Source organism: Amphiura filiformis, chromosome 2, assembly GCF_039555335.1.
Source record: "Amphiura filiformis chromosome 2, Afil_fr2py, whole genome shotgun sequence".
Taxonomy (NCBI): Eukaryota; Metazoa; Echinodermata; class Ophiuroidea; order Amphilepidida; family Amphiuridae; genus Amphiura; species Amphiura filiformis.
Window position 1 is genome coordinate 7,253,573 of NC_092629.1, and position 25,943 is coordinate 7,279,515.

At 37.4% G+C, this 25,943-nt stretch overlaps 1 protein-coding gene across 1 annotated transcript in view; it reads right to left on the minus strand.

Moving 5' to 3' along the window:
- The window catches only part of LOC140145831 (uncharacterized), a 36,151-nt gene extending 16,979 nt beyond the window's left edge, over nt 1-19,172 (minus strand). The window contains exons 1-4 of the mRNA XM_072167518.1: nt 18,933-19,172; nt 16,630-16,802; nt 13,338-13,643; nt 2,123-2,437 (exon numbers count right to left, since the gene is read on the minus strand). Coding sequence (XP_072023619.1) covers nt 2,123-2,437; nt 13,338-13,643; nt 16,630-16,642 — 634 coding nt within the window. The 5' untranslated portion in view covers nt 16,643-16,802; nt 18,933-19,172. The remainder of the gene's footprint in view (nt 1-2,122; nt 2,438-13,337; nt 13,644-16,629; nt 16,803-18,932) is intronic.
- Nucleotides 19,173-25,943: the final 6,771 nt, after the last annotated feature.

Sequence of the window (25,943 nt, forward strand, 5' to 3'; positions counted from 1 at the left end):
GTAAAAAATAAAAATTGCATATAAACTTTTGGGCCTCATAACTGCCAAATTGTTGGTCTAAAGAATATAAAAGTATACATATTTAGAATGGCAAAGACTTGGCAAATCCATATGCGAGGTCAAATTTGGGCAAAAATCATAAAAAACAGTTTTTTTGCCCAAATGTTTTCAGGAAACATTAAAAAAAAATTTTAACCATTTTTGGTGAAAATTTCTCAAAGTTGGTCAAAATTCAAAAAAATTATAAAAAACAGGTCCTAGATATTTATATCTAGTTTTTAAAAACTCAATAAAATTTTTTTTACTCAAGAATTTTTTGTCAGGTTTTTTTTTTGGATTTTCCCCAAAACTGAGCATTTTGCCCAAATTTGACCTCACAGATGGATTCATCAAGTCTTTGTTATTCTAAATAATATGTATACTTTTATATACTTTAGACCAACAATTATGAGGCCAAAAAGTTTCCATAATACCAGGGTTAAGACCAGTTGTAGTAACTACAAATTTCGAACGTTTGAGAACTTGTTCTCAAGTTGTAGCAGGTTCCATAGGGTGTCTTCATTGTTAATTATTTTCATTATAAATGTCGCAAAATATTAATATTGACAATAATTAACAATTGACCTCTCCATATATTCATACATTGCTCACCTGTGTTTTCATATAATATCATATTTTGTGGTGTAAAATGATTACAAATGTGTAATTTGCAATCATTTTTGCAGCAACAATTTAATCGTACCGTCAGCCAAGTGTGTATGTGAATGCACATTAAACACATATAAACACATACACAGCACCTGTTGGAACTCCCAGTTGGAGACGGGAGTTTCAATTATTGGAACTGGGTTAAGACCAACCTTACAAGTGACCAATATTGTTCGAAATAAGCACTTTTCCTCTTTTAAAAAATCACTGGGGACAACCCTGATGAAGCATTCACTTGTAAGACTGTCAATTTTTATTGTATTTTTACTGTCAATTACTTTTATAGTTTGAGCTAAAGTTGCTAAAAGCCGGGTACCCCATCGCCAGAATGCATTACCGAAGGCAGCGAAGGGGCGTTTATGAGAGTTATCTAATAGTATTTTTGATGCAGAAAATGTATTGCAAGTTTACACAGGACTTGTAGTCCTCCAGCTATTTCACTGTATTGATATCTGTCACTTCAACATTAATGGTACCCTTTAGCAAATTGACAATACCCTGGGTGGGCGCTTATTGGGGCATGGGCGCTTATTGGAACGAACACGGTACATCTTCCACAACTGGATTGATAGTCTACTGTAGTAGACCAGTTTAATTTATCATTCCCTAAATTAATCTCTGAACTGGAAAACTCATTATTCCTGTTCTGATTCAACAGCTCAGATATCCATGAGAAAACTGGTCTACTGTATTTCGAATATACAATGAACTATGCACTCTATAGTGGGTATGATGTTACCTCATTAAAAATGCAGTCTTGGCTGATTATGCACATATCCTGTGGTTTTTACCAATTAAGCCGTTTGAATCCAGCGCGTATTATTTGCACAAGGTCCAATGTATATGTATACGCTTGACGTCGCGCACATATACGCGATGGTTAAGCTGTCAAATGAAATCTGAATAAAAGTTTACCTGACCCAGATAGAGCTACCCCACGTGGGTTGAGTTCAGTGAACACAGTGGGTTGGGCTAATGCATAAACATGTATGCTTGCCTATCTGTTATTGGTTAAGATTTACCACCCACATTGATTTTTACTTCATTAACATTCATCTCAGATTCGAGATGAAAGAGGTTGAGTCTATGTGTTAAGATATGCTGGGTCACACAGGTCATATCCAACTACCGCAGTCCTTTTTTCTCTGGGCAGGGCAGAGATGTGATGTGTTTCGTCATAGATTTTAAATGGTTTCATGCATGGAAACGTATGAATTGTTTATCAAAAAAAAAAAAAGAATGCAGCGCAGTCTACTGGATTGATTGAGTATTTCAAATGGAAGTTCCCAAACTGTCTATTCTATCTGAAACTCATACTCCCTTTGTGGAAGATATTTCCAAAATTTTCCATAGGGGTAGTGTGGATTTTAAATGGAATAGCCCATTATGGCTTATCTAATTATACTAGACTTACCTGTAGATGCATCACATCTGACAATAATAGGATCTTCACCAGTGTCTATACCATCAGGATCTATTAAATACTCCCCATCTTGTGTTAACAAACCAGCCTCTTGTAAAGCAGCACAGCTTGGGTACAAGTTACTCACGGAACCACTACACTGAAGAGAGCTGACTCTGTATGATGCAGACTCGCCCGCCTGATCGACCTCATCAATAAACAAGGCAGTGATTGGTAGGTGGTTGTGGTCTGTGATGTAGCCACGGTCGGTTCGCACACCTGTACCTTCTGCATCGCAATTGCATCGAGCTTGGCCGTCTGCACAATCTGTAACATTAAATTCAATTCAAAATAGTTTATTCACATGCTTTTCCACCTTACATAGCAATCACATGAGAGGATACAGTATGAAATCACAGCAGGGTTGGCACGATTTAAATCAACTGATTTAAATCACGATTTATATCAAATGATTTTTTTTTAATCACTAATTAAACATCACAAAGAATTGTTTTAACCCCCTGAGCACTACCTGCCGATCTAACATTGCCTCCTGATTGGTCAATTACATGATACCTTCATTTTAATCACCAATCAGAATTGAGCTTTGCAAATTATTCACCCCAATTTTTTGCGTGGTGAAATTATTCTAACAATGTTGCTGATTGGTACAATTGATAAGGAAAACTTCTTTTTGGCCAATCGGCAGGTAGTTCTCATAGGGTTAATGCGTTTGATGGCAAAGATGGACTGAAGTAAGAAGTTATAGTTCCATGCTCTATATCTCTATCCACACAGTCAGGCTTAAAAAAATTGACTTGCCCTTATCGACTGACCCAAAAATCTGAAAAATCACGGTCACATTTTTTTTTTGGTTTATAATATTCAAAATATGTGTACATCCATATCAAAACGATGCACTTGTCGGCTGCTACATGTGTCTCATTTCACATAATAGTTAGGAATAAATACCAGACTCATGTCAAGTTTAGGTCACTTCAAATCATCCCCAAGTCAACTTGTATAAGGAATGTTCTTTGTATTCCTAAACCATGTGACTTGGGATGATTTGAAGTGAATTCCACTTCAGAGATGAGTCTGGTATTTATTCCTAGCTATTATGTGAAATGAGACACATGTAGCAGCCGACAAGTGCATCATTTTGATATGGATGTACACATATGTGGTTTATTTATGTTCAACTGCAGCATAAACGCATAATATCATCAATTTCTTTCAAATTCTGACTCTATTTCTGCATTTGTTTTGTTAATTTTGGCAGCGTAAACATACCTTGTATCACATTTTCCATAGTATTTTCAATAAAATATGCATACATTTGTAAAGCACAAACTGTCTCTATTTCTCAAAAATTCTTTATGCAAAGTATTAGGCATCACGTTGTATTTGGCAGAAATTGCAACAAAAAAATGGATAGTAGATTTCTCAATCAATGCAAAGTTCATTCATTTCTACTCAGCAACAGCAGATCGCCTCAACAGCCAATATGAGACAAGTGCATTTCATAGCAGTAAATACACGATGTATGCTTATAAAATACACTCTCGTCAGTCAGAAGTTTACAGGAAAAGATTATTATACTAGCCCGAAACATCATGGCCCTAGTTGTTCCTTCCTCATCATATGGCCATGAACGAGGTACCATTAAAAGAAGTTGGCCACCCTGAACTCATGTCGCAGTGATGACGTCACACTCTATTTATAGTCTGGTCATTTTACATCCTCAAATGGGCTCAAAATTTACAAACATGCACCAAATTTGTTTAAGTCTCATCTTCCCGTGAGGAATGTTAGGAAGTGGCATTTATGTGAAAAAGTTGTATTTTTTGTGTACTCTGGAAAGGTCTAAGTAGACATCTCAGACCTCGAAGCGGAGAAGTCAGTGGAAATCGTAGTGACGGAGGTGTGAGTACCTCGGGCTGTTATTATACATGCATGCATGCAAATCAAAGACAAAATTAAAAAGACTAATTTGCGTCTGACGTCAGGGCAAAGGCACGGCGTGATTGGTTGCTGACCTAGCAGTACGGCAATTTCGGTCTGGTTGACAGGCCTCGAATTATAGTCTAGATAGTATTATAGAAAAAATATTTAATTCGTGTACATCGTGGAACATACTCTTTGTGTGGCTGTGCGTAGTAAGCTGTTGTATGCTGTAAACCTCGCATATATGGACGCGCAGAGTTCATTGACAATGCCAGCAAGTAATGCATCATTTTTCACCACGGCGATCCGTTTTATACAGAGGCGATCCGTTTTATACAGAGGCGATTTTATTTTATGAAATCTAACTATCACTGCATGATGACTTTTGTATCAAGGATAAAGTACCAGCACTTTTTAGACTACATCTCTAAGTTTCTGGTGTCCAAATTTCAAAAAAAATTTCCTATGGGGATTATGACACAGTTAAGGGAAGGGGTATGAACATTTGGACAGTATTTTATTGTGGGACATTAGAGCACATCAGACATATCGAATTGCATTTTGAATACGAAGAATGTTCTGATATCAAATAATTTTGATTTTTGGAAATTACATGCAATGTAATACACATTTTATGGCAAATCATTAAAATTGATATTTTTGATATTTAACAGTACTTGAAGTAAACTTTATAAATCTGATGATTTATACTTAAAGTGCATGTAGGTGGGATGAAAAGCTGACGATCAATTGAAAATTTTGACCTTTAGTATTGAAGATATGGATTTTTTCCCCAAAACACCACAAAAAATAGGTCTTTTTGGGAAAAAATCCATATCTTCAATATAAAAGGTCAAAATTTTCAATTGATCGTCGGCTTTTCCTCCCAGCTACATACACTTTAAGAATATGTCATTAGATTTATAAAATTTATTTCGAGGACTGTTATATATCAAAAATTTGAAAAATATCAAATTTTAATAATTTGTCATAAAATTTGTATTATATCGTGAATTTCAAAAATGAAAATTATTTGATATCAGAAAGACATGCTTCATTATTCAGAATGCAATTCGACACGCCTGAGGTGCTCTCATGTCCCACAAAAAATACTGTCGAAATGCCATAAACGCTCATTTTAGATCCCTTAAGCCATTTACTGTGGTCGCAACTTTTTGAGCTTTTTGAGTTGAACGTCGCCCTCTATAATAAGCAATGTGGACATACCTAACATCGGGAATTAACACAAATTTTACGGTATTAAAGGTGCTTGACCAGATCACTTTTTTTTTATTTTTGCATATGGAGTTTTCTACTTTACATTGAGACCCATAGTCCAAATAGTCATATTCCAAATTTTGAGTGAAATGGCCCCAGGAGTATTCATATCCGCAAAAATGTATATTGCTGTCCCAAAGAAGACTGTAGAATTGAAAGCAGGGCTGTCAACTTTTTGGAATTGCTTGGCGTGAGACAGAGGTGTACCGGGCGTGAGAATTTACTACCTTGGCGTGAGACCGTGAGAAAGTGACCGAATGTGTGAGACTCACGGCCAATGCATTAATTAGCCAGTTTTTTGTTCATAAGGCCGTGTAAAATTAATATTTTGGTTCTCGTCCCCTCCCTCCTCAATTTCTGGGATTTGTCAGATTTTTTTTTTTTTTTTAGATTTTTCAATTTTTTTAGACTTTGGAATGATTTATGAAATCTTCATACATATAAATCAGTTTATTAGAGAACAAGCATCACTTCCAAGTCTTTTTGTGGTACTCTAGGGGTTTATCCTCAGAATCTCACATTTGAAAAAAAAAAAAAAAGGGCCTCATCGTTCCTCGAGCACTGTTGGAGAAGACCGAAAACTACTGACAATGCTAATTTTACATTGAAAAAAAAAAAAAAAAAAAAACACCTCCCTCCCTCATCAATTCATGAAAATCCTCTGGGCGAGAACCAAAACATTAATTTTATACGGCCTAACTTCCAAATTAATTTTCACCATGGTAATGAGAAAAATATGGGCTTTGATACCAAAATCTCAATTTTCATGGAGGAAAACTTGTGGAAGATGAAAAAAGTGATCTGGTCAAGCACCTTAAAGGAGTATTTCGTGATCCTAGCATCCTCTTTTTATGACATTTTCAGTACATATCCACGAAAAAAGCATATTCCCAAAATTTCAGTTGATTCCGATTTTGCGTTTGCGAGTTATGCATGATTTTATGTGTATTACACTGCTCCATAGACAATATGTTGTAATTTCGTTCTGGTGCACCAGAACGAAATTCGAATTTTAACGATATCTTTGCTAAACGAATTAATCTGCAAGAAATATTTTGTACATAAACATTATGTAGCCAGAGTATTCCAGTGATATAAAAATCTCAACTTTTTTTGAGAAAAGTGGGGGATGAGGCTGTGGATCACGAAATGCCCCTTTATTAAAAGCAGTCATACCTAGAATGGATAAAATTCAAATTGAGAAAATAGTCTAGGTATGACTTGTTGTACTAGTCATATACTGTAAAAGTATGCTTATATGAAATTTGTAATGTAAGCTTATTTAGAATTTAATAAGACCAATATATATATTTATTATATGCAACTGAATTGATTTGCATTATTGTAGTCCGAATAATCAGTCCCAGAACAAATTATTAATTTCTGACATGATCGTGTTCTGGGTCTGAACTGTTTCCATATGAAATCTTGATGGCAAATTGGACAAAAGAAGCACATGGTTCTACTTGACAGCTTTTTAATCCCTATTCATGTTACGTGAATCACGCTATTGTGGACCATCTTTCTGATACTTGTGTGTTTGGACAAGCGGAACGGTCTTTTGTCTACCTCTCTGTTTGTAAACAGACGAGGATGTCGAAATTGACATCCTCTCCGAATACCCTGTGTAAAGATAGTCACTTGCGCTGAGCATCAAATTGGTCACTTATCGCTCACTGTTCAAAATGTGACATCTACACCAATTACAGTCCCCGAAACTGTCTACTTTTTAGCCGACCTCAATTCCGAAACATTTAGTGATAGTTAAAAATGCGATCCCCAACCCTTTGGTTACCTTTGGACGAATTTTTCGAAATCTCCGCGGAGTCTCCGTGCCTGAAATTCCCGGTACAAACATCGAAAATGTCGCAAAATCTCAGTTCCGGTGATGATACTATATCCGCATCGCTGTTTTCATGCATGAATATGCATATCTCTGACCTCTGTAAGGTCAAAAACGTGGCGTTGATCACCTGGTTGATTTCAACCAATCCGATCCACCGTTTAATAAGCAGCTTGATACTGACGTCATATCTGAGGTGACCAGGAGGCAGGAGCTACCATTTTGGTAAACTGAACTCGACTCGTGCGTTCTTTTGGTTCACATAAATTGAACAAAATTTTCAATAACGGGTAATAGTATGATTTCAATTTTTTATTAATGAAGTTACTTGTAGTTTTGAGGAATGACAAAGTTGTTTTTGGAAACTTAGATGTTTGTTTCAACTGATGATGTAGGATCGCAAGGTGAGTGAATTCGTGAAGAGATTTGCTTGTTTGAGTGATAGTAGGATACGGGATGTAGGCTAGTCCTCTGTGTTTGACCGGCTCCGACGTCTCAATTCACGACGTCTCAATTCGTACCTGCTTACCAGACAGCAATACTGCGTATTGCTGTATGGAACCAGATATACTCTCCGAATAGGAAAGTCAGCGTAATACTAATAGTACGGCACTAGCATTATTCTTCTTCTTCTTCGTTGGTACGTGACGACAGACTATGTAGTCCATGTAGAGCCACGGTGAGGGTAATGTGGTCATGGGCTAGATTGGGCTCTTTGCGGATGTGATCTAATACTTGGATTTTGAAAGAGTTGATTGAGCTGTTGTTGATTATGTTGTCGGGTAGTTTGTTCCAGTCTTTGGTTGTCCGGGAATAAAAGAAAATTTGAGTGCGTCTGTCCTACAGTGGGTCTGGTTAAGCTGTTGACTGTTGCCAGTTGTTGAGCGGCGGGGATCTTCTAACTGCTGATGGAGTTAACGATTTGAATAGCTGATTCACCCAATTGAATTTGTTTCATAAGCAAAAGTCTGGTAGCTTCACGTCTGTGTTCTAACGTGTCCCATTCCAATCCCCTAATCATGTCAGCGACGCTAGCATGACGGTCATAACTGTTGCAAACAAATCTTGCAGCCTTGCGCTGTATCATTTCAACTTGTAGATATACTTAGATTCATAAGAATTAGCAGAGCGCTGGCAGCATACTCCAGGAGCGGCCTAACGAGTGCCAGATAAGCGGTGCTCTTGATTGATTTAGAGCACCCCCTCAAGTTACGTCTCAGCATTCCCAGGACCTGGTTAGCTTTTTTTTGCAGTATGGTTGTAATGGTGATCCCATTTGTATTTATGCGATAAGAATACCCCCAGGTATTGATGATGCTCAACTGAACCTAAAGTCTGATTTTGGAGCCTGTAGTTATAACTCAGCTTCTCCCTTTTGTTGCCCATATTCATAATAAAGCACTTCTTCGCGTTAAATTGCATCTGCCATTTTTTACCCCATTCGTCAAGTTGGTCAATGTCCTTCTGAAGTTTCTCGCAGTCAGCAGTGTTTTTAACAATGTTGTATAAAATGCAGTCGTCTGCAAAAAGACGTATCTCCGACTGCATGATTGATAATAAAACTTGACATGTGCAATGGCTTATTGTAAATGATCCACGATCACCTTCCCTATATACCTAACAAACATTCAACTAAATTCGTTTTTAGCAATTATGCAATATTTGGGACAAAAACGTTCCCAAAATCAAACCCCAGATCAAACCTTTCATCCAGGAAAAAAGCAAAACATCCGCCGACGACGTTCGCTAACAACAGCTCGTCGCCTTTTAAGGTTTAAAAACCCGCCCTCTTTCATTTGAAAACTTTTGTCACAGGGCATTTCGTGATCACAGCCCCAACCCCACTTTTCTCAAAAAGTTGAGATTTTTATACCACTGCCATGCCCGAGACCACTGCAAACCTCTGGCTACTGTACATAATGTTTATGTACCTTACAAAATGACAAAACATTTCCACATCTTTTTTATAATTATACTCATTGCACATTAGGCCTAATGCACATGTGAGGTCCAAAAGTTTGAGGTCAGAGTTTTGGATTCACAAAGAAGGGGGGGGTAAAATATAAACATGAAAATATATTTTCCAGCCGCTTCCTAACCTCTTGACAATTTTGTCCTAAACATGTTCAAGGGACACAAATATAGGAGGTTTTTCCTGTCCAATTCCTGTTCAATTACTGTTCCAATTAATTGTCCTGTCCAAGTTGGAAAACACTCTATGGACAGATTGATTTTTTTTTGTACCACACACATCACTCTCCCCATGGAACCTAAAATGTCCCATTATGGTCATAGAGTGGCATGGGTAAAAATGTTCCACATTCACTATCATTTGGGAGTGTTTAAAAATATTTTGGTGCATGTGGTAATTATTAGGTTCCTCCGCTAACTGAAAAGATTGTATTAAAGTCATTTCTTGCCGGGCATCCAACCAAAGTATTTCTTCTGATCACTCAGTATTCAAAGGATCACAAAAATGTAGCATTTGTGCGCACTTCTTTATTATAGCCTATACGGACATTAAAGGGGCATTTCGTGATCCACAGCCTCATCCCCCACTTTTCTCAAAAAAAGTTGAGATTTTTATATCACTGGAAACCTCTGGCTACATAATGTTTATGTACAAAATATTTCTTGCAGATTAATTCGTTTTGCAAAGATGTCGTGAAATTTGGTGCACCAGAACGAAATTACAACGCATTGTCTATGGAGCAGTGTAATACACATAATCATGCATAACTCGCAAACGCAAAATCGGAATCAACTGAAATTTTTGGAATAGGCTTTTGTCGTGTATATGTACTGAAAAATGTCATAAAAAGAGGATGCTAGGATCACGAAATCCTCCTTTAATGCGTGTTGTTCATGGAACAAAATTAAAATTGCTGCACTTTTCGTAAAAATGTCTATAGCTGAGGGAAAGAATAGTTTGAACTATCTGCCATGTCACGTTCATGCATAAGATAAATATAGACACATGTCATAAATAATATTTTGACCTTTTAACTCTTTATTGTGTATGCCTAATAGATGCACTAACCATATATCACAGATAGTGCAAACTATTCTTTTTCTGAACGGAGACGAATAATTTGCTTTTAATTTTTATGAATATTTGTGGAGCAACTTTGATTTTCTTACGCCTGTACTAGGCCCTATTCCTAATAGCAATGCGTTCCATAATGTACTATAGTATGTGCTCATGCAAGCAAATCAACCATTTGCCTTTTATATCCTATAACCTCTTAACTATTGCGCACAAACTTTATATTTTTGTAATGCATGACACCAGACGAATAATAATTTGATCGCTCATTCTACAAAATCCGGTGCCAATAGCCTTTTTTCCATTCTTTGGTCCACAAACACTTTGTCGAGTATTTAGGGCATCAAATATGTTGTTTTTCTGGTAGAACTCAACGAGATCTACACGGACAAATCGCTAAAAATGCGTTTCCACTGCTCAAGTGTCACATCTAACCCTGAATATTTTCTTTGAATAAATGCGATTTCTTTACATATTTGTTGTTTTTTAATTAGATAATGCACCATCATATTGTTTATCAACATTATTTTTTAGTGATTAAAACGTCTTTGTGTAATTCTAAAATAAATTGCACTTTCCAGATCCACCAAAACGCTGTGAGCTACATTACCCCTTTTTAACACACGTTATTGGAAAGAAGTAAAACAGAGGTATCAATGTCATTTGCGGTTTTTGAAAGGAAACACTCATAGGTTTTTAAAAATCACAGTAAAAATCATGATGCTGTAGCATTTTTGGCATAGAAATGTTGTAAACATTGAAATTTCGACCGACCATGTTAAGATTGGTGAGCTACGTTACCAGGATTCTATAGTATGCACTTGTATTACATATGTACTTCCTAATAATATGTGAAAGCTACCATGTCGAACCCATTTATATTAGAATTAACCGACATAACGTTCTAACGTTCGCAAATCACATTAAAACATTAAAACCAGTGAACTACGTTAGCTTACGTTACTGTGAGCTACGGTACGTTACACACTCATTTACGCATCTTCAAAACTTCTATGAAATGGTGAAATCTGTTTTACATTTCACTCAAGTGATCTTTAGTTTGCTTTTTATGACCTTGGATTGAGTAAAATCAGCCCATTTTGTAGTCGGTAACGTAGCTCACATTACATTGAGTTTTAGTGTTAAAAACATCATGACTTCCTGAAAGAAAAATATGCAAGTGGTGTTGTCAACTTTTTACATCTGAAAGTAGTGATACATTTACTCTTAAAAAACTTGTGAACAACTTTTATTTTTTCAATTTTTATAGTGGATTCTTGGCACCGGATTTTGTAGAATGAGCGTGTACCTCAATTTATTCGCGAGACTCAGTTCCTATCAAACCAGTATTAGTCAGGGGCGGCGGAACGATTTTGAAAGTGGGGGCCAGTCAAGGTGATGTAAAAAAATCGAAATAATGGCGCGAAGCGGCCATTGCGTCGCGCTTGCCTGACACAGGGGGGTGTCTGCGGAACTTTTGCAAAATGAAGGCCCAATTGAAACCATTTGATGGACTATTTTGGTACTATTATTGTGTATACAATTTGAGTTTGAAAAAGCCGAAAATTGGTGAAATGAAGCTATTAAAGCCATTTGTGGACAAGTTCTCACTATTATTAACTGCAGTGGCGGCGCCACGGGGGGCATGGGCCCTGTTGCCCTCCCAGTGAAAACCGAAAATTGCAAAAAAAATCCACTTTTTGCGGCAATTTTTGCGCAAAATTTGGTGATTTTGTCCCTCCCTGAAATTCACTTTGCCCCTCAATGCCCCCCGAAAAAAAAAATTCCTGGCGCCGCCACTGATTAACTGTATAAATTATTACTGTAAACTTTAAGTGTCGGGTGTACAAAGCAGAAAAAATGGTGAAAGCAGGGGAGTGTCTGAGGGGGGAGGTGCCCCCCTTGGACCATCATTATTGTGTACAATTTTAGTTTGAAAAATCTGAAAATGGGTTAAATGAAGGCCCAAATTGAAGCCATTCGTGGGTATGTTTTCACTAATATTGTATAAATTATTGCTTTTAGTGTTGGGTGTCCAAAGCAGAATCGAAAAGGGGAATTTGTTTATCCATAGGCCTACACACTGTGTATTAACCCAGGGGAGTTAGAAAATTTTGCAAAATGAAGGACCAATTGATGCCATTTCGTGCATCATTTTTACACTTTTTTAAGCATGTTAAGGGTCTAGAATAGAGATTTGATTACCTATGTTCACCCAGACATGTTACACACAGCACATTATGGGTTAAAAGGGGGGGGCAGGCCCCCGGTCAAAAAAAGTGGAGGGCCACTGCAGGGGCGTAGCCAGCTTTCTTGGTCAGGGGGGCAAAATAAAATTTTGGGGGCACAGACAAAAAAAAATCGCAGTTGCATCATACAATACATAGAGACTGTATTTCTTCGAGCTTCCCGAAAAGGGCCTTATTGGGATGATGTGCGTGCGTAGCGCGAAAAAAATTGTATTTTACACTATTTTTGCCCATTATCCGGCTAATAAGGGCTTTATTGTTACAATGTGCGCGCGTAGCGCAGAAAAATTTTGTATTTTACACTATTTTGGCCCTGAATTTTGCTAGAAAAGGGCTCCTTGCCCTTTTCTTTTCCTTTGCCCTTCTGATTTTCTCTTTCATTTTTTGTCAGAGGGCATTTTTTCTTTCATTTTTTTTTTGTCAGGGGAACTCTGCCCCCTGCCCCCCCCTGCTGGCTACGCTACTGGGCCACTGGCCCCCCTGGCCCCCGGTTCCGCCGCCCTTGGTATTAGTGCTAACTTTATCGCCATTACATATGAATACATTAAATTTGGTCCTAGAATCGAACGCTGTGCAGCCTTCCACGTTGGTTTCAGTTCCCCCAATTTCCTCGCGAGACTCCATCCATTCCTTTTAAACCCGTAACCGGGACCAGTAAGTGCTTGCTATATCGCCATTATAATACATTACATTTGGGGCTAGAATCGAACCCTGTGGAATACACTGCTGGTCTACTTACCACCATCATTTCATTCCATTCCTATCAAACCAGTATTATAGTGTTAGCTATATTGCCATTATTATATGAATACATTAAATTTGGACCTAGAATCGAACCCTGCGGAATACCACTGGTCTACTTACCACCATCAACTCGACACTGGCAGCCTTCCACGTTGGTTTCAGTTCCCCAATTTCCTCGCGAGACTCCATTCCTATCATACCAGTAAGTGCTTGCTATATCGCCATTATATATGAATACATTTTGACAGTCCAGCTGTAATTCTTGTCTACATGATCGCGATATATCGACGAGAGCGACAATTTGGTCGGTCGAGATGATGTTGCCGGTGTTGCCATCAGTACGGTAGGTCAGACCGGCGGTTAAACCCTGAGCTGAAGTTGGTGCTGACGTCAGTGTCATTCTGTTATGTCTTACATGTGTGACACCTGTACGTACAAAGAAAAAAAAACCACTTCGAGGATAGATTTAAATTATTATATACCTACAGGATGCATGGGCGTCAATCGGTGGGGGGGGGGCAGGGGGGGGGCAGGGGACGTGTACCCTCTCCCTACCTTTCGGCAAAATTACTCATCTTTTTTTCTTTTCAGCAACTTTTTGACAATTCAGGCCGATTGTCACTCCACCCATTTCAAGTCGCATTGGCGCTAATGACAGGGTGTACTAAATAATAACCCATTTGACAATTGCTATGTGTCAATTCTAAAGTATTTTTTTAAATTTATAAATTAAGATCGTAAAACCGTTTAAAAGCAATAACCCATTATTAGGCCTAATGTGTGATTTATCGAAACTTACTTTTAGCGGCTACATGTAGGCCTAGACCTAAGTAAAATTGTCAAACATACCTACTCATATTCGTAATAAGGGGATAGGGTAACTTGGTAGCGCTGCTAATTAGTCAATATGGGAATCGTTTCATTTTTCTATGTCAAAAGCTCCTGGCCTAGCTCTAAAATAATAAATAATAACTATCATTAAGAAAAGAAGGAAAAAAAAAAGAAGCAGGCTGCATAACTCACTCCCCAAAGGAGTGATTTACTTATGAGACCACTCAAAAAGGAGTGAAATGCGTTTTTTAAACTTTAAAACCACTTTTAAAAAAAAGAGTGAAAACCACTCTAAAAGAGTGAATTTTAACTCCTTCAAGGAGTTAAATGAAGGACAATTCTAAAAATGTGTTGTCTTTCATTTAACTCCTTGAACGAGTTGAAATTCACTCTTTAGAGTGGGGTTCACTCTTTTTGAGTGGTTTTGTAAGTGAATCACACTTTTTCACTATTTTAAATTTAGGGCAGAGCTTAGGGTCTATGCAAATAATTTGGCTGGCTTTAAGGGTAAGGTTGATAATTGACGCTGCAATTCTCGACAGGATGAGAGAGCCTGGCAAGCCCCGGAGCAAGCACATTTTGAGACGTCGTTTGGATATGCATATTGCATAATCCCCGGCATAATCATTGCACAGCCCTTGTCGCCAGTGTCTTTGTCATTAAATTGAGAGATAATAGCCTAATTATTACATCCATCCATCCCACCTATATTCCCAGTCCCGTGAAGGAAAACGAGGATTTAGGGTCGTTTTGAAAAGGTAAAACGAGGATCCGCGCGGATCCGCGATTAGGGTCTCAAAAAAACACACCCACTCATCTAGAAGAACATGAAGAAGCGGTGTTTTTTGAAGAGCGATCCTAGGGTTGAATTACCCAATAACGGCCATTAGTGGTTACATAGTTATCAAATTATTCGGCGCAAGAGAGTGGTTTCGGAGGAGAACAGGTTATTGGCGAGTTAAAAAATAGGCGAGTTAGAAAAAGGCGAGTTAAAATGGCGAGTTACCCCCTGCAGTGTTTTCCGGAAAGTCCACACGGCGAGTTGTGAATTTCCGGAAAGTCCACGAGGCGAGTTGTGAATTTCCGGAAAGTCCACGCGGCGAGTTGTGAATTTCCGGAAAGTCCACATGGCGAGTTGTGAATTTCCGGAAAGTCCATGTGGCGAGTTGCGAATTTCCGGAAAGTCCATGTGGCGAGTTGTGAAAAATGCAATATGTGTTTTGACTTTGGTACATACAATTTGATTTTTGATGGTAAAAACAAAAGGATTTCAGTATCAGTAGAATGCACAGTGACCGCCACTGATGTTGATGAAAATGTATTTGTATGATTTTTTATTTCAAGAGTAGTGAGATATGATTAGGTTTCTTTTATATTAGTGGTTGCTTGTATATCCGATTATTCATGGTACAATCAATTGACTGATTATGTGTTGTGCCCCTTTGTGTTGTGTTTTTTTTAAAAGTTTATATAACAAAGTTTTATGACTTTTATTTGTATAACTTTTTCGGATTTTATTTATACTAGAAGAAGAGGGCAGCCTATGCACAGGCGAGAGTAGCACTGTCTCTATATATTAATTCCCAAGATCATTGCAAGCCCGAGAGAAATATATGATAAATGGAAACTGATTTTGCTGATTTTGGACTAGCAGCTTTAAAAAAAAACAGTACTTAATACACTGTGACATTTTTAATTCACTGTTGGAACTTCATCATAGTCTTGCTGTAACTCGCCACCGGGACTTCATAGTGTTACTGTAACTCGCCACTGGGACTTCATAGTGTTGCTGTAACTCGCCACTGGGACTTCATAGTGTTACTGTAACTCGCCACTGGGACTTCATAGTGTTGCTGTAACTCGCCACTGGGACTTCATAGTGTTACTGTAACTCGCCACTGGGACTTCATAGTGTTGCTGTAACTCGCCACCGGGACTTCATAGTGTTACTGTAACTCGCCACCGGGACTTCATAGTGTTACCCATGGGAATATCTAAAATAGCCTGACTCTGTGGGGGTAACTCGCCTTTTAACTCGCCTTTACCTAACTCGCCCATATTGTAACTCGCCTAAAACATGCTCTCGTTTCGGAGCGATTTTACAAACCAGGTAAAAAAAATATCGGAGCCGACTTCAACAGCGCAAGGAATAGCCGACCATCGTCACTGAATGACACTCACACCGGAATACACGCAATCCTTGATTAGGGGCGAATTTCAAGCCAATTCCTTGGCTTGCTTAGGGTGTTTTTGTAATGTCTCTCCTTATTTAGGGGCACATTTTCAAACCAATTCCTCACTTAGGGTCTTAAAAGGAACAGATGGCAATTTTGGGGGCCCCTAATTTGGGGGCCCTGGGCCCGGGCCCATCTGGCCCAATGGTAAATCCGGCCCTGAATTTACATGTAGGCCTAACATTTTGACATGCATGGTGTGATGTGTTTTAATTCAGTTTGAAACAGGTTTGAAACATCACATTAACGTATTGTTGAATTGAGGAAATATCCCGAGGGCCCCCCAAAAAGGTAAATACGGCCCTGTACATGTTTACACCACGTTTACACCACCCTACAATACATACCTCCATTTGCCATGTCACACCAGACGGTGAATGGTGGAATATTTCCGGCACCGGCGCCGCCATATGAACCAGGTCAATTACATAATACCCGTCGCCTGTGACTCCTGACGTAGACAAAGCTCCAGATATTAAGGCCTCGTAGCAATTGCGAACTGCCGTTGTTGTGTCTAGGGCTGAAATTAATAAATTGTGAGCATACAAATAACTTCAAATTAGTATCTAGTTTGCAAATGACAGGCCTACTCCCTCCCGCATTCTGGTCGGAGAGATCGGAGGCGCTCGTCCATCGCCAAAGGCTAAAAGGTCCCTTTTACCCAAAAAATACCATGCGAGAGTACCGAGCGAAAAATCTAGGTTTTTATGCATTTTTGTTCAGAAAAGGTCAACATTTTGAAAACCAATTCCACGCTTGTCGACAATCGGGAAAATAGCTTTGTCGACAAGAGCCCTATAGGCCTAATGTTCACAGGCTAAACATTATCTGACCTTGTTTAGAATTATAACTCTCTCCATGCAGGTGTCATCTGCAGACGACAAGTTCTATTTTTTTATTAAAAATTTTCAGAATTATAAATATGTTTGGAATTAGCAGAATATTAATCAGGCCTACTCGGATATAACGTGTGCATGTATGTTATACATTAGTTCTCATAGCTCACTGCAAAAAAAAAAAAACCGGTGACACTTTTAAGTGTCCCCCTTAACAATACGATTTCCTTCAAATTTGTTATTCTATACTCAAAATGCTGAAATAATAATATAAGTAATAATAATGAATGGAAGGTCCATTTTGAGCTGAAATAAGAAGGTAAAGTGAAAGAAACCCTATTTGGTTATTTTGGCCGTTAACATGCAGTCTCAGGAGGACATCATCATCATCATCATCAGTCGGCTGCGGAGCAGGCGACTACAAGCTTTCTCCAAATTCTTTGAATTATGACTTTATGTCGAACTTTTGCTCTGTTGATCCACAAACACAACACATTTAGCTGATTCCATTTAGGTGCAAGTTGGGGCATGTGTAAACATTACTAAAGGGGGCTGGCATTTTCTTCCCCTATAATCATTGCTAATATGCCAAAAAATCAGCTTTGAATTTTTTTTACCAATTTCATTTTATAAGATCGTACATTATGACTTTAATAAACACTTCAACGAAACGTGTTGGAGTGCTTATATTTATCACAATTTTATACCTAAACGTGTTATAGGCCTAATGTTAATCGTATTCAACGCTTCCTGCCTGCACTTTTACGTGCAGAGTATAACAATGCGCGTTGAAGTTTTTTGGGGTTTTTTTGCACTGAGGTGCTTAGTTTTCGAACGCATCTACGATATGGTTATGGAGTGTTTAAAAGGGCATTTCGTAATCCACAGCATGCAGCCTCATCCCCCCCCCCCCACACACACACACTTTTCTCAAAAAAACGCGAGATTTGTATATCACTGGAAACCTCTGGCTACATAATGGTCATGTATACCAAAAATGTCTTGCAGATTAATTCGTTTAGCACTGAAATATCGTCAAATTTGAATTTCGTTCTGGTATACCAGAACGAAATTAGCAGTGGCCTATAATGGGACAGTAGACCTACACATAATCATTCATAACTCGCAAACGCAAAATCGGAATCAACTGAAATTTTGGGAATAAGCTTTTTTCGTAGATATCTTCTGAAAAGTCATAAAAAGGAATGCTAGGATCACGAAATCCTCCTTTAATTTAAGGTGCTTAGATGATACAAATGTTTATGTAAACACAATATAATGTGTATTTAGAGCAACACTTCATGAATACGTAATTACTGTTTACTAACAATGCTTCATCATGTTATTACTATAACAATAGTGTTAATAAACATGTAGTTTAACACTATAATTACGTGTTTATTAAGTGTTGCTCTTAATACACACTATATCGTGTTTAAATATAAACATTTATTTGCAGTGTAACAGAGAATATAAATTCCTTTACCGTTATTTATCATTGTTAAACAATTAATTACCTAACACTTTAATTTACAGTGCTGGCTTCTTTATAAACCTATACACTATAAATGCAGTACATGTTACATTTTTCATTTACGTCAAAATTAACCTCCTTTGTTCTATTCCTAATAATACCAACTTGTTTTCTATGTAAATGATTCAGAGAACATACATTATATATTAATATCTTATTTTGGACAACTTGGCTAAATAATATTTTATCAACAGAAACAGTAATGTTTTAATTATCTATGGTATAATTTAACCAACTCGCACATAAAAGTGAAAAGTAGCCATAATTGAGTCCAACCTACCTGCAAATAGTAGCAGAATCACACAGGAAAATTGTATAAATTCCATGACGGATAGCACTCCCAATATAATCCTTACAAAAAGTTTATAAACCGGCCCTCGAACGGGGCATTAGTGGTGGTAAAACTGCCCACAAAAATTCGGCTGGAAAATTGGGCTTGGTCCACCATTAAGACACGAAAAAATGGTTCAGCCGAAAGCCCGTATGTTGACGACTTTTGGCAGAAAGGTACACCAAATAGAAGACCATGGTTCACTTGTTCTATTGTCAAATCTGTACGACGACTGAAAAGCGGCATCGCCCATCAAGAGATCCTTTTTTCTTATACCAATCTGAGAATACTTGAATAATACCTGTTCTACGTTAGTGGTGAAGGTCAAGTTCATGTGGGTTTTAATATTAAGTTAATGAAGCGTAGCACCGTAGCACGGCACTTTCAGGAATAGATATGAACTTTGCGTGCGTTCACTCTGTAACTTTGTAAACTAAATTTGCCCTGGCGTTGCGCTTGGATAGTTCGTTTGGGTCAGAATGAAATTGTATGGTGTAAAATTAATTGTAGAATTAAATTAATAATAAAAGTTAATAAAGGTAAACATTAGTTTTCAGTGTTGAGTGTAGTGTCATGAAATTTGAAGTAAAAATATGATTTATTATTATTTTTGTTTTTGCTATCTACTGAAGATGACATGAATATAATAATGATAAACGTGTGGCATGATGGGAACTATATTATGCCGTGAATGTGTGCAATATACATTACAGACATGTACAGGCCGTACATGTAGGCCTATATCATGGAATGAGTATAAAAATATGAAAATATGAGTTTTAAGGATATTTTCATATCTATGCCATGGCAGATCGATGGTAAAATAATGTGTGAAAACTGTTATATTTGTAGCAGTAGTCTCGGATAATGCATACAATATTTGGCATATACATGATGTTTTATGAACTTTTAAGTCTGTGACCTGTTTCATAAAGGGTAATTTTGCATGTAGTCGATTTCGATCCCATGGTGCAGTGCGATTGTGATCGTAGATAATCAACGTCACGTGACTGCACTTGAATGCAAACATGTAATACATCAGTACCGTACCCATTGGCGTCGCTAGCTCTTTTTCAGATGGAGGGCAATGAGTGGGGAATTGGGTCGGGCAATGCAACTTTCAGGGGGGGCAAACTTTGACGAAAATGGTCTAAAATGTACAAAAGATCCTAAAATCGTAATATCAAGGAGTTCAGCATCTCACAGGGGGGTGGGGTGGGGGAAATGGGGGAAGACGTCTCACAGGGGGGGGGGGGGGCAGCTTACCCTCCCTTGGCTACGCTACTGTTTTAGCCTTGCGTGTATAAATGTGTAATACAATTTTAGACCTTTTCGGAAAATCCCAAAACTCTTTGGGATTGGAACCCTTATGACGTCACGTAGGCCCTATTTGGCTATTCCAGTTGAAATGCATACATCCCCTATGAAAGACGTGACCTTAATATCTCACAAAGGGGGGTGTACATTTCAAATGGAATCATCCATTCAGGTAATCACATTTGAAATTCACATTCGTTTGTGGGAGATTAAGGTCATGATTCCCATAGGGGGTGTATGGAATAGTCCATTATCGATACGCACATCTTCTTACACGCTTTTCATTTTATAAGAAATTACTTTTTACACAAGCTCAAATTTTATGTCGTAAAAAATGCCTCTTATATTTACACTTCGGGGGTTTAGGACCAGAAGGCCATATCTGTAATAGCTGCCGGCAGGTATATCATATCGTTAAATGCATACATAGAATGCAGAAATGTTCAAAATATATATATGGCAGTTGCAAATAGGAGCTTCTTGCCGAAACTTTCATCTCATAATATTGATTTACATTTAAATTTCATGAATGGCAATATTAACAGTAGATAAAGCTACTGACTCAATACCAATATCAACAGTAGATAGCTACTTCATCAATACCAATATCAGCAGTATAGATAACTACTTCATCAATACCCATATCAGCAGTATAGATAGCTACTTCATCAATACCAATATCAGCAGTAGATAGCTATTTCATCAATACCAATATCAACATTATATATAGCTACTTATCCATCCAGCTGAAGGCCAAAGGCCCCCCCCCGAACACCCCATATCAGCAATATAGATATCTACTTCATCAATACCAATATCAGCAGTAGATAGCTTCTTCAATCTTTATCAATATCAACAGTAAATAGTTCATCAATACCATTATCAGCAGATATAGATAGCTCGTACTTCATCAATACTAATATCAGCAGTAGATAGCTACTTCATCAATACTAATATCAGCAGTAGATAGCTACTTCATCAATACTAATATCAGCAGTAGATAGCTACTTCATCAATACTAATATCAGCAGTAGATAGCTACTTCATCAATACTAATATCAGCAGTAGATAGCTACTTCATCAATACTAATATCAGCAGTAGATAGCTACTTCATCAATACTAATATCAGCAGTAGATAGCTACTTCATCAATACTAATATCAGCAGTAGATAGCTACTTCATCAATACTAATATCAGCAGTAGATAGCTACTTCATCAATACCAATATCAGCGGTAGATAGCTACTTCATCAATACTAATATCAGCTCAGCAGTAGATAGCTACTTCATCAATACTAATATCAGCAGTAGATAGCTACTTCATCAATACTAATATCAGCAGTAGATAGCTACTTCATCAATACTAATATCAACAGTAGATAGCTACTTCATCAATACTAATATCAGCAGTAGATAGCTACTTCATCAATACTAATATCAGCAGTAGATAGCTACTTTATCAATACTAATATCAGCAGTAGATAGCTACTTCATCAATACTAATATCAGCAGTAGATAGCTACTTCATCAATACTAATATCAGCAGTAGATAGCTACTTCATCAATACTAATATCAGCAGTAGATAGCTACTTCATCAATACTAATATCAGCAGTAGATAGCTACTTCATCAATACCATATCAGCAGTAGATAGCTACTTCATCAATACTAATATCAGCAGTATATAGGTACTTCATTAATACTAATATCAGCAGTAGATAGCTACTTCATCAATACCATATCAGCAGTAGATAGCTACTTCATCAATACTAATATCAGCAGTAGATAGCTACTTTATCAATACTAATATCAGCAGTAGATAGCTACTTCATCAATACTAATATCAGCAGTATATAGCTACTTCATCAATACCATATCAGCAGTAGATAGCTACTTCATCAATACTAATATCAGCAGTATATAGCTACTTCATCAATACTAATATCAGCAGTAGATAGCTACTTCATCAACACCATATCAGCAGTAGATAGCTACTTCATCAATACTAATATCAGCAGTAGATAGCTACTTTATCAATACTAATATCAGCAGTAGATAGCTACTTCATCAATACTAATATCAGTAGTAGATAGCTACTTCATCAATACCATATCAGCAGTAGATAGCTACTTCATCAATACTAATATCAGCAGTATATAGCTACTTCATCAATACCCATATCAGCAGTAGATAGCTACTTTATTAATATTTTTTTTCTCAAATCGGGACCCATGATTAGGAACTTTTTTGCAGCGGCACATCTCCGTATACCTTATACGTGAGTACCCATCCCCTCGAATTGCGAGACATGTATTTTGGCCACTCTTGCCACTATCAATACTAATATCAGAAGTAGATAGCTACTTCATCAATACTAATATCAGCAGTAGATAGCTACTTCATCAATACCATATCAGCAATAGATAGCTACTTCATAAATACTAATATCAGCAGTAGATAGCTACTTCATCAATACTAATATCAGCAGTAGATAGCTACTTCATCATTTCAACTGGAATAGCCCATTATAGATACGCATAATTATATGATTTTCATTTTATCAGAAATTACATTTTACACATGCTCACAATTAAAAAAATGCCTCTTACATTTACACTTCGGTGGATTAGGACCAGAAGGCACTATCTGTAATAGCTGCCCTGGTGTCATATTGTTAAATATAATATAGAATGCAGAAATTATCAAAATATATAGGGCAGCTATTGCAGCTAGGACCTTCTTGCCCTTAACCCTCATCTCATACAGAATTACCATAGCATCCATTAAGTAGGATTGTTGATACTTCATAAATTTTATATGGCAGCTATCGCTTGCGGATACGCGTTAATTGTTACCGTACTATCACTTGACGTTGCTTAGCATGTTTCCCCTGGGATTTGTACTAAAGAAGAAACTAAGTCATAAAAAGCTTTTATCTGCAGTGTCACACAACAAAATCTACATGTATACCTGGGTTGTAAGATGTGCTCTGAACTGGACTTAATTTCATATAGTATGTTACCTTTTTTGGTAGGCTTCTTGCTTCCCATTAAAGCACAAACCAAACACTAAAAGCTTTTATATTGTATCAATAATAAAACAATTATATTTAATTTGGTAGCAACCTGGATCATAAGACGTGCTCTGAACTGGATTTAATTTCAGAAAATATAAAGCAAAATAAATATTTTTAGTCATTCTCTTCATAATACAAAAATAGGTTAAAAATCTTCTTTATTTTTGGCGAACTCTCAACTCGATGAATTTTAAAAGTGAATAAATAAATTCTAATATTAGCAGTAGATAGCTATTTCATCAATACCAATATCAGCAGTAGATAGCTACTCTATTAATACCAATATCAGCAGTAGATATATACAGATTTGACATTAACCGCTGAGTGCACCAAATCCGCGTAACTGCGGAGTAAGCTACTATTTAGTAAGTCATGATAGAGTCAAAGTCCCATTACTTTATGCGTTTATATTATGCCTTACAAATTTATGACAAGGGACCGTTCACAAACACTTGTTAGGGGGCTTGATGCAAACAATTTCATTGCGAAAATTTTTCGGGGGCCCCTTTTGAGATCTCACAAATTTCAGGGCCCCCTTTTTTGACATGAAAATTATGGGTCAACCCATAGAAAAGCATATAAATTCAATTTTCCCAGGAAAAAATACCCACCAATTTTTTTTCTATCCCCCTCCTACAACTGACCCTGATACGCGACTGAACACGTAAACTGCTTTGACCCCGAAAGGATTTGTACAAAAACTACACTGCTGAGTCCCCCACCCCCGGCGTGTTACCCCTTCTGTCATGGTGTGACAAAATAGATATCATAATCATAAACCTATAGGCCTACTACTACAAAGTACGCTAAATACACTGATATGGTATTTTGTCACCGGGGTATTTAGTGACATAACACTGCCTATTGTTGAAATTAAATAACAATTGACCGCGTGGTTAAAAACGTGATATTAAAGGTGCTGATTGTGATTTACTGCTCCATTAATGAAGATACTAAAAAGTAGTTACTCGCCAGATACGCTTCAGCGCAAGTCCCAAAAATACTAGTTTAGTAAGATACGCGGCAGTTGCAGAGTAGTTACTAAAGAAGTAAGCTACTAAACTAGTAAGTTACGCGGATTTGGTGCACCATTTTGTTGCAAAATCCCAAGAATAGACTGGAAGGGGTCGGCATAAACCGCACGGGCTAAATATTAATTAAGGTGTGCCTGGAGATGGTATAACATAATTGTTTGATATGAAAATATGCTTTCCATGAGTTTACATTATGGTGCTCATTAATGTAGTGAATTTGCCTAAAATGGCGGATTTAAGGAGGCTGATTTTGAACTTTTGGGGGACAGAATTTCGGACTTTATGCAAAACTTTTTTGTTATTATAATATATTGGGGTTTGAGGTGACATTTCCTAAGCTTCGTCAGCAATTTTCTCATCGTGTCGTTTGACGATCGCCTTTAGGCGTGAAACTCAAAGTAACGACTTATATTCCTGAAGTTCTAAACTTTAAATTTTTATACGCTCTCCCTTTTTGGGATAGAGCATCATTGTTGCCGGATGTTAATATAATGTCATAATCACGTTGTCTCGAGGTATAAAGCACATGGTTAAAACGTGGTTTAAATGTCATGGTCTGACCCCGATACAACGTAATCTACGGACGTCATAATTACGTTAATTTGTGAACTCGTATTCGTGCTGTGATTTTCGGACGTTGATATAACGTCATAGTGACGTTGTTTCGACGTCATAATAACGTTACATTAACGTTCGCGAATAACGTTTTCATGACACGAATACGAGTTCACAGATTTACGTACTTACAACGTCCATATATTACGTTTGTACGACTTTATAATTATATAACTTTTAGACAACGTTGTAACAACGAAAAATGTTAGCTGGGCAGTAAATAGCTACTTCATCAATACCTATATCAGCAGTAGAAATAGGACCTAAAGCTACCTCATCAATACTCATATCAGCAGTAGATACCTACGTCATCAATACTGATATCAGCAGTAGATAGCTACTTCAACAATACTCATATCAGCAGTAGATACATACTTCATCAATGCCCATGTCACCAGTAGATACCTACCTCATCAATACCCATATCAGCAGTAGATAGTTACTTCATCAATACCCATATCAGCAGTAGATAGCTACGTTATCAATACCCATATCAGCAGTAGATACCTACTGCATCAATACCCATATCAACAGTAGATAAAGTTTAGTTACTTCATCAATACCCATATCAGCAGGAGATAGATAGTTTCCGGTGGCGCTCTACTAGATCAGCTGCACTTTCACTTCGCTCCGATTATACAAGCATTTCCCTGCAGTTTAAACTATTTTGTGGACAATATTATAACTTTTTATGAACTTGTGAGTAATATGTGACCAGTTTCAACTTCTTTGTGATAATTTTGAATTGCGTCTTGTCTAGTATTTTTCGACATTTTCTTCGGTTCGTTCATCACTGTATTTACGTACTGTTGAATTCGTCAGCCATGTACTGTAGGCCTACTTAGTGTTTTTCATGATGTGTCGTCTAACATAGACATACCTTAGACATACCTTAGATGCCACACCTTCACCTTCTTC